Here is a 10,236-nt window from a genome sequence, read left to right as displayed (position 1 = left end):
ACAAAAAATAATTGCCACTAATTCGAATCACAAACTTCTGAGCTTTTAAATTTTCTTTTCAGTAAACAAATGGACAAAGCAAATATAAACAATTTGATGTAATTAGCTGATGGTGGCTGATTATATTTACTCATTTTGCTGTTCCAGTTTTGTAAAGTGTCACAGGATAAATTCACCAGAAAATAGTTTTTCACATTGTGAATTTGCTTTTGTTAGTGAATGCACGTCTGAACTAAGCTTAGCAATTTCCACAGTGCAAAAGAGCTGAGTGATCAATCAATTATATTTATTTTCTATTTAATTTTTGAGTTTACAGCTTGTATTTTAACATTATTATTATATATTTTATTTTATTATTTGACAAATAAGAAGTGATACAATTAAAAACTTTTCTTACATTCTTTTCAAACAATAAACAGAATCTATCTATCAAAGTTTGAGGTTTTCTCATCTGAGTGGAAAATATATTTCATGATGTTTCATTTATACAGTAGAGTGTCGTTTATCCAAATCAATTGGGAACTGGGGTTGTTTGGATAACTTATTTTTCGGATAACTGATTATGTACAAAAAAAATACATTAACCTATCCCGTGTTGAAATTTTTCTCTGTTGCATGTCGCTTCGCATTGAATTTTCGTCGATGTTAATCCTAATGTAAACTTTGTAAAATAATAATCGTAGCTATTGTATTGTTAAAAATTTTTTCATTTTTTACAAACAAAATAAATATATTGAAAAATATAAAAACAAAAAAATTTATACTTTAGAAGTTGTCGTGCTGAATCAAACGTTTTTGATACTAGATAAACAGTCCTCAGAAAAACAACACACAAAAGTGTGTTGTTTTTCTGAGGACTGTTTGTTTATCTAACACACAAACATAAAAAATATTGGAATAGCCCAAGATATAGCCAAAGATTGCAGCACCATAGCACTAGCGAAAATTTAAATTTTCCGACTGGAATTCTTTCGGATAAACAACACTCTACTGTAATTACATCTGTAGTGAAGTGTAAGAAGGAAAAAAAAAAGTGTGTTAATACTTGATATGGAAAAGAACCTTGTAAACAGCCTACAAAGGGAAGTCAAGGATTTGTAAATTTAATCAATCATCTTACTATAAAGAATTTAGTAATGCAATCAATCTCTTGTAAACTATGTAAAGAATATAGTATAATACTATATTTTTCACAAATAATAAATGATAGACATTCATCACATTTTTCAATGATCTATCAAAGATAAATTTCAATCATTAGGCATTTTAAGGAAAATAGATTTTATTTATTTTTAATGGATCAGTACATATTACTTTTTCTTTCCTTTTCCTGATGCCACAAAAGTGACAGTAGTTGGCTGAGGTTGTCCATATTCCTTGATGGAAATTTTGTTGAGATAATATAATGCCAGAATTGAAAATAAGAAGCTACAAAAATTTAAACAACACAATTTCAATGACAAATTTAATATATCCACCATAACTATATTTATCTAGGTTACAGGCAGTCTTCAACTTTTGGACATTTGAAACTTTTGAACTACTAACTCTTTCATGCACTAAATATAAACCTTACTTTTCATACCTACAGCTGAAAATGTATGAATCAAGCCAATTACTTTTCATATTTTTGGCAGAAATATTTTACATATTGTAACATATTAAGATATAAAATCTCTTATTCATTATATAAAATTTTCCTAACTTTTCAGTTCTCTGGAACTAAAACTCACTTTATAAAATACAATGGGTGATCAGTTAATGAACATAATCCATTCCAAAAGCATGTTCACTATCTGAATTGTTCATTGACCGAGTATCGATTTACCATAGTTTTTTGTGGGAATTTGATTAATTCATTCTGGAGACCCAAAAAAATAAATATAAAATTATATACTTTGCTTTTAGTTTCTTACTATGATTATTTATATGTAATAACAATTTCTTCATTTTCACTTGGATGGCACATCTTTGTATCTCAGATGCAATTTTCGTTACTCCTTTATCTGCTTGAGTCTTTTTGATTATACAGTATCTTTCTTAGCTAAGATTGTATGTACTGTTGAAGTCATCTGCCTATTCTCTACTTTGGCTATTATCTCTTGCTTAGTTTCTATACTGAACACCGTTCTTGACACTCCACTCGTTTTAGGCCCCATAATAATATGTTTTAAAAACTTCAGAGAGCAGAAATTAACTAGTGCAAAAAAGTTTATTTATACAACTGTGGAAGTCTCGTTCCATAAACCATACACAGATGCCATTAAAATACAGTTTTACTGCTTCTTGTGTTCTTTTGTCAGGTGAATACCGACAAAAGAAACATTAACCAATCACCCACTGTATAACTTTTGTATACAACTGTAATACATTACGACCAAAAGTTGAGGAATGCAAGCATATTCATTATATATATATATATATATATATATATAATGAATATGCTTGCATTCCTCAACTTTTGGTCGTAATGTATTACAGTTGTATACAAAAGTTATACAGTGGGTGATTGGTTAATGTTTCTTTTGTCGGTATTCACCTGACAAAAGAACACAAGAAGCAGTAAAACTGTATTTTAATGGCATCTGTGTATGGTTTATGGAACGAGACTTCCACAGTTGTATAAATAAACTTTTTTGCACTAGTTAATTTCTGCTCTCTGAAGTTTTTAAAACATATTATTATGGGGCCTAAAACGAGTGGAGTGTCAAGAACGGTGTTCAGTATAGAAACTAAGCAAGAGATAATAGCCAAAGTAGAGAATAGGCAGATGACTTCAACAGTACATACAATCTTAGCTAAGAAAGATACTGTATAATCAAAAAGACTCAAGCAGATAAAGGAGTAACGAAAATTGCATCTGAGATACAAAGATGTGCCATCCAAGTGAAAATGAAGAAATTGTTATTACATATAAATAATCATAGTAAGAAACTAAAAGCAAAGTATATAATTTTATATTTATTTTTTTGGGTCTCCAGAATGAATTAATCAAATTCCCACAAAAAACTATGGTAAATCGATACTCGGTCAATGAACAATTCAGATAGTGAACATGCTTTTGGAATGGATTATGTTCATTAACTGATCACCCATTGTATTTTATAAAGTGAGTTTTAGTNATAACTACTGTTTGGTGTCGTTGTCAGCACCACTTGTTATTGATAAATTTAACATAAATTAGTTTTTACTATCGCAAAATAATTTTAATAACTGTATTTATTATTTAACCTTACAAAATCATCTTATTTTATAATGTCTTAGAGAAAACCACATTCACAAATAAAGAGTCTGCAATGTACTGTAAACATGATTAAATGCAGCCTAGTTGAATTTACTATTTAAAATCTATGTAGTGTAGTGTAGATTACAATGATAAAAAATTATAAGCATCACATTTAGTTGTTTGAACTTATTAAACCAAATTGATTTTCCTAGAATATATTCTAGGAAATATATATTTATAAAGCTTAAGATGTGCTATGTGATTTTTAATAAGTTTCAATAAACTTTCAGTTCTTTGATACTGAAAACAGATATTCTTATTCACTTAGTGACATTCTTGGCTTCACTGAAACAATTGCTTTACTTGAGAACTTATCATATTTCTTTCATTTCCTTTCAAAATAAGTTAAATAAGATTTATGAATAACTTTCTACTTGAAAATAACTAAAATCTTCTCACTTGAGTACTGGAAATATATAAATTAAAACTCCAAAACCTTTAAACATCCAGTAGTAATCAATTTAATAATAAACAAACGTTTTCGACTGTACTCTCGGTCTTCATCAGGCTTAAAATCCGTTAGATTCGAACCTGTGCAAGTGTAGAACAATGTTTATGAAATTAATTTTGAAAATTAACTTCGAAAAATGGAACCGCACAAACTGATTTTAGAGAATACAGTTATGCATGCGCATTGCCATGGTGACGGAATGGCATACGTAATACATACAATTATATAAATATATCTAAATATATATAAATAAATACACCAAACGGGGATGTTGTCTTTAATTGCTGGAGTGGGCGTCGCCCGTTACCTCAGCAGTATTTCCAAGCATGGGATACATTGACTGCATCATTAGCGTTAATGCAATTGGTGCGTAACTCGGCTTTGTAAATTTCCAATGCCTCCAGATTTCGTAGGTGTTCCAGTCGATGAGAAAGTTTGATCAGTTTGGCCTCATGTAGGTCAGCTCTTATGCCGGGATCAGTGGCATACGTCGAAAACGTTTGTTTATTATTAAATTGATTACTAATGGACGTTTAAAGGTTTTGGAGTTTTAACTTGAAAATAAAAATAATTTGATTAATTTAAAGTCAGAAATTGTAACATCTTAATTTTATTTGGATTGGTTATACAAACATGTTCTAAATCTATACACATTGAAACTTGTTTAAAATAATAATGAAAAAATGAAAAAAAAAAAAGTGGGCACAAATGATTGTTTTTCACACCATAAAAATAAATTTTTAAATCATGTCACTTTTGACTTTGAATTTTTTAAATACTTATTTGGATACACTAAAAGCAAGCTCAACTTGACTGATCAATAATTCTTTGTGGAAAATATGGGATGTTCCAAGATTTCAACTAATAACATACAATTTTATCAGTCATCTTTTTTAGAACTAATTTATTTATCTTTAATATTTACAAATTTTATAACTGCCAATTTCTAATGAGTTTTTTGATTACACTTAAATATTGAATATGTTCATACTTTTCAGTTAATACTAATGTTGATTATCATCATTGTTATTAAACATTATAAATTAAGTTAATCAGTTTTGAAATATTTTCATCATCAGTTAATCCATAAAAATTGTTCCGAGTAAGAATATTAAATAGAAAAATTAACATGTTTAAACTTACCATGTTGTGATACACACTCTATGTACAAAAGCTGATGCTGCCATTGCAATTACCATGGAAATGACAACTAAAAATATAAATATCCTTTTTAATTCCTAAATTATAAAATTGTATACAGGTATACCTTGAGTTACGTCATTCTCGATTATACATCGTTTGTCAAAAAAATTAAACCTCACTTTTATTTTTCCATATAAGTCATTTTATTTGACTTTACGTCTGTCCGCCACAAATATTGAAATTGTAATATCACTAGAAAAGTGTTAAAAGCACATAATATTTACTGTAAATGTACAGTGGTACCTCAGGATATGAAATTAATCCGTTCCGAAACTGAGATCGTATCATGAAAATGTCGTAAGGTGGATCATCTTTTCCCATACGATTACATGTAAAACCAAATAATTCGTTCCAACGCGAAAAACATACTCAAATTAAAGCCAAGTAATACATTAAAAAAAATAACTGTAGTAAGAAAAACAAATGAAAAATGCAAACTAATGTAACGTCGCATGGTGAGTTTTTGTTCGTGAGCAAAAATATGTTCGAATTTCATGTCGTATCCTGAAAATTTCGTATGCTGGGGCGTTCGTAACCTGAGGTACCACTGTATGTGTTTTAATATGATTTTAATATAATCATAAATCGTAGAGAACGAAATATGAAAACATCTGTGACTCTGTGTTATCATCTTATTAAATGGTCTTTAAAAGCTCAATATTGGCATTTTCCATGGTAGTCCTCAATAACTACTGTTTGGTGTCGTTGTCAGCACCACTTGTTATTGATAAATTTAACATAAATTAGTTTTTACTATCGCAAAATAATTTTAATAACTGTATTTGTTATTTAACCTTACAAAATCATCTTATTTTATAATGTCTTAGAGAAAACCACATTCACAAATAAAGAGTCTGCAATGTACTGTAAACATGTACAGTATGTATTCAATACATGTAAATATACATGTATTCATAAATTTAGATTACTTTTTTTCCTGTACTATATTAAAAATAAAATTTATTTGTTTGTAAGATTAAAATAGATTCTTATTAATCATACATTTATAAATAAAATACAGAACTGGGAATGGTTATTTGTGGTTTAGCCTAGTGACAAGTAAATTCGACTTAAGTCGCCTCTCCTGGAACCAATTACCAACGTAAGGCGAGGTATACCTGTAAATTGAATTTACATTATATAATGATATATACTTACCTTCAGGAAACAGTTTAGTTTGAAATGTTTTCCCAAACAAACTTGTTTCAAGATTACCAACAGCCTAAACTGGTTAAGGTCTTAAATTCATTCTTTTTTTAACTTAAAACTCATTATATTATATTTTAGAAAAGTTTATAGTTATACAAAGTTTAAAACAAGACACTAAAGTTTCACTGTTAATTTTATTATTTTATTTAAAACTTCAGATTTGAAGATATAAAAACAGTAAAGTGATAAAGTTTTGGTGAGAAAAAAGATCACAATTTGTCTCCACTGGAAACTTCCTAAATGGATAAAATAGTGTTGATTGGACTGATATTAACAAGTTCCCATGTAAGAAATTCCAAAATGAGGAAATTTTAACACACATCTTATGGTGTAAATGCTGGGACTAGAAAATTTGGACTTCTTATACAGGAATACCTTTCATGTGAAAGTTTTTAATTGGGTTCTAGTGTATATATATATATAAAATATACAACTAACCTGATAATTACTTCAAATGTTAAAACAAATAACCAGACTCCTTTACCAGGCTAATAGCCTGGTAAATAACCAGACTCCTTTACCAGGCTAATAGCCTGGTAAAGGAGTCTGGTTATTTGTTTTAACATTTGAAGTAATTATCAGGTTAGTTGTATATTTTATATATATATATACACTAGAACCCAATTAAAAACTTTCACATGAAAGGTATTCCTGTATAAGAAGTCCAAATTTTCTAGTCCCAGCATTTACACCATAAGATGTGTGTTAAAATTTCCTCATTTTGGAATTTCTTACATGGGAAGTTGTTAATATCAGTCCAATCAACACTATTTTATCCATTTAGGAAGTTTCCAGTGGAGACAAATTGTGATCTTTTTTCTCACCAAAACTTTATCACTTTACTGTTTTTATATCTTCAAATCTGAAGTTTTAAATAAAATAATAAAATTAACAGTGAAACTTTAGTGTCTTGTTTTAAACTTTGTATAACTATAAACTTTTCTAAAATATAATATAATGAGTTTTAAGTTAAAAAAAGAATGAATTTAAGACCTTAACCAGTTTAGGCTGTTGGTAATCTTGAAACAAGTTTGTTTGGGAAAACATTTCAAACTAAACTGTTTCCTGAAGGTAAGTATATATCATTATATAATGTAAATTCAATTTACAGGTATACCTCGCCTTACGTTGGTAATTGGTTCCAGGAGAGGCGACTTAAGTCGAATTTACTTGTCACTAGGCTAAACCACAAATAACCATTCCCAGTTCTGTATTTTATTTATAAATGTATGATTAATAAGAATCTATTTTAATCTTACAAACAAATAAATTTTATTTTTAATATAGTACAGGAAAAAAAGTAATCTAAATTTATGAATACATGTATATTTACATGTATTGAATACATACTGTACATGTTTACAGTACATTGCAGACTCTTTATTTGTGAATGTGGTTTTCTCTAAGACATTATAAAATAAGATGATTTTGTAAGGTTAAATAACAAATACAGTTATTAAAATTATTTTGCGATAGTAAAAACTAATTTATGTTAAATTTATCAATAACAAGTGGTGCTGACAACGACACCAAACAGTAGTTATTGAGNAGTAAATGTGAAAAATTGTAAAATAATATAGGCCTAATTTGTTATACATATGTATTATCTAAGATTTTATTAAACATTTTTTTCTAAATTATTGTTTTCTTTAGTCTCCGGCCCCAATTAAAAATTATTTGTATGTATTTATATGCAAAATTATACCCCGACTTACGCGGTTACCGCTTGGTCCCACCTATTGCGTAAGTTCGGGGTATTACTGTACGTACATCTACACCCTGTATGGCTTCCTTTCCAATATATTTGGGAACTTAACATTACTAATAAGTTAACAAAAGAAGAAAACACATTTTTACGCCACATATTTTAACATTACAATTAGATGGAAGAAAATGTTTACATAACTTATTAGGTGGGGTCAGGATGACCCCAAAGCAAAAAGTTTAAGCTTGTGTAAAAAATGTGGAACAACAGTGAAACACACATACATTCCAACGGCTCAAGGACAACTAACTTGAAGGTATCTTGAGTCTCAACCACTGGCACTGGCTGACAGACTAGTAGAAGCCAGTCAAGGTTTTACTGGGGTTGCAGTGCCCCCACCTCACGGGTTAAGGGTTAAATTTCAACTATAAAACGACATGTTAACATATTTATTCCTTTTATTACATTTGATAATTTGCCTATTCATATTATTTGAATGAATTATTTTCAAATATTTTAAACATATATCTTTTGAAAGATTTAGTTTTTTTTATATATGTATCTTAGAAAGTTGTATGAATCAATACATGTTATCTTTTAAGATACAGTAATACCCCGAACTTATGCAATAGGTGGGACCAAACAATAACCACATAAGTCGGGGTATAATTTCACAATTTGTATAAAATCCAAGTTGGATGTATGTAAGCTAATAAATGTTCTCGTTAATCTTTTCTCATCTTTTGATTCGTTCACAGTTACAAGAAATCACCACATAAGAGTCTCTTAAGTCTCCGTAGATATAACAAACACAGAAATAAATAACACAAAATAATCTTTGTGATTACTCAGGATTTATTTCTTCATAATTTGAAGTTTGGACTATTTACAAAAAGATTGTAACTATTATGCAAATAATGTAGATACTCGTAACTACCACTAGAGGGCCAGAAGCAGTTTAAAAGAATGGATAAAAATGATAGTGTGAAGAATTTCTTTGTGTTTTTAATTGTAAAAGTGTCAGAACCTACAGAGAAAGGCTGACACTTGATCTTTTTTAACCATTGTGATTTTTTACCAATTTTTACCTGTGTTTTAAGAAGAGTTCTTCAAAGCAGAAAATTTTTTGTGACTTACTTCTATGGTAGTGTAATAAGGATAAAGATGGATTCAAAAGTTAATTTTGACTTTTTGTAAATAGTCCAAACTTCAAATTATCAAAAAACACAAAATAAATTGTAGCTATGTGTCGATTCCGTGCGACACATCCGAACATGTAAGCTGAACAATAGTGTGGGGGGAGTGAGTAATCAAGAGTTGCGTGGGGCTCAAACAAAAGATGAATCGATGAGATTTGAAAATCACGTAACTCCGGGTTTGTGTAAGTCGAGGTATTACTGTATGTTGATTTATTAAATAACAAAGACAATAATAAAATTTCAAGATACAAAATAATCCATCTCCTTATGTGAATATGAAATTATTTCTAAAAATATTATAATCAAACAAATTTTCAATTATACAACAATATAATATTTAAATAACAAAAACTTAAAAGAGTAACTGTTGAATTATTATAAATTTCTCTACTTAAACAAAAAATAATTTATTTAAAAAATCACTAAGACTAGCTCAAACTTAAAATTGTGTGTGGTGCATGTTATGAGATTTTATTAAAAAGTAATTTTTATATTATTATTTATTATAAAATGGCCTAAAGCTTATTTTTAAGAGTAGGAGTATGTATGTTTTTAAAAAATTATAAATACTAACAACAAATAAAATTTTCATTAAGTCCAGTCCCACTCAAGATATGACACATGAACCCCCTCTATTTTGCTATCCCATGATCTTTAATTACCATTTTTAACTGCATCAATACATCATCTATAGAAATAACTCTTGCAAAGTTTCAAAATTTTTCTTTCCTTTCCTGAGATGTAATGTAAAACAAACAAATACTCAATTTTTAAGGGATTTTTTTTCTTTTTACATTTTTGGACTTGAATGTCAAAATATCAGGAAATACAAAAAACAGGAGGGTCAAAATTTGACTGATCACCATACTTTCCCTATTTATATTGTTTAACAACCAGGAAAGTAAAATTAAAACTAATTAAATAATCTTGAAAAAATCATTCAAAATTTTCAAGGATACAGTCAGCAGCAATATAAACAACAAAGATCCCAAATAACCACCAACAATGGTCATGAATTGGCTAGAAACAAGATGCGCTCTGTATACTTGCATAGCAGCAAACAGAAGAACAAACAGGGATAAGGAAAGAAGACATGATGTTCCACTAGACATAGCTACAAAAATAAAGAAATAAAATTGTTTTAAATTGATAAATTAAAATAAAATCTTATATATTTTTTTTT

The 10,236-nt window shown here is 28.6% G+C and overlaps 1 protein-coding gene across 2 annotated transcripts in view; it reads right to left on the bottom strand.

Annotated features, from left to right (window-relative positions):
• Positions 1 to 1,264: 1,264 nt before the first annotated feature.
• LOC111627500 (protein KRTCAP2 homolog) overlaps positions 1,265 to 10,236 on the bottom strand; it is a 19,735-nt gene continuing 10,763 nt past the window's right edge. For both annotated transcript variants that reach the window (XM_023371082.1, XM_023371083.1), the window contains 4 exons: positions 10,013 to 10,167; positions 6,099 to 6,162; positions 4,881 to 4,947; positions 1,265 to 1,428 (listed from right to left, as the gene is read on the bottom strand). In XM_023371082.1, coding sequence (XP_023226850.1) covers positions 1,311 to 1,428; positions 4,881 to 4,947; positions 6,099 to 6,162; positions 10,013 to 10,167 — 404 coding nt within the window. In that variant the 3' untranslated portion in view covers positions 1,265 to 1,310. The remainder of the gene's footprint in view (positions 1,429 to 4,880; positions 4,948 to 6,098; positions 6,163 to 10,012; positions 10,168 to 10,236) is intronic.

Source organism: Centruroides sculpturatus, unplaced genomic scaffold (assembly GCF_000671375.1).
Source record: "Centruroides sculpturatus isolate CEXI.00-Female unplaced genomic scaffold, Cexi_2.0 scaffold354, whole genome shotgun sequence".
Taxonomy (NCBI): Eukaryota; Metazoa; Arthropoda; class Arachnida; order Scorpiones; family Buthidae; genus Centruroides; species Centruroides sculpturatus.
The sequence above is the reverse complement of the archived record's forward strand: the minus strand, read 5'-3'. Positions and strand labels throughout refer to the sequence as shown.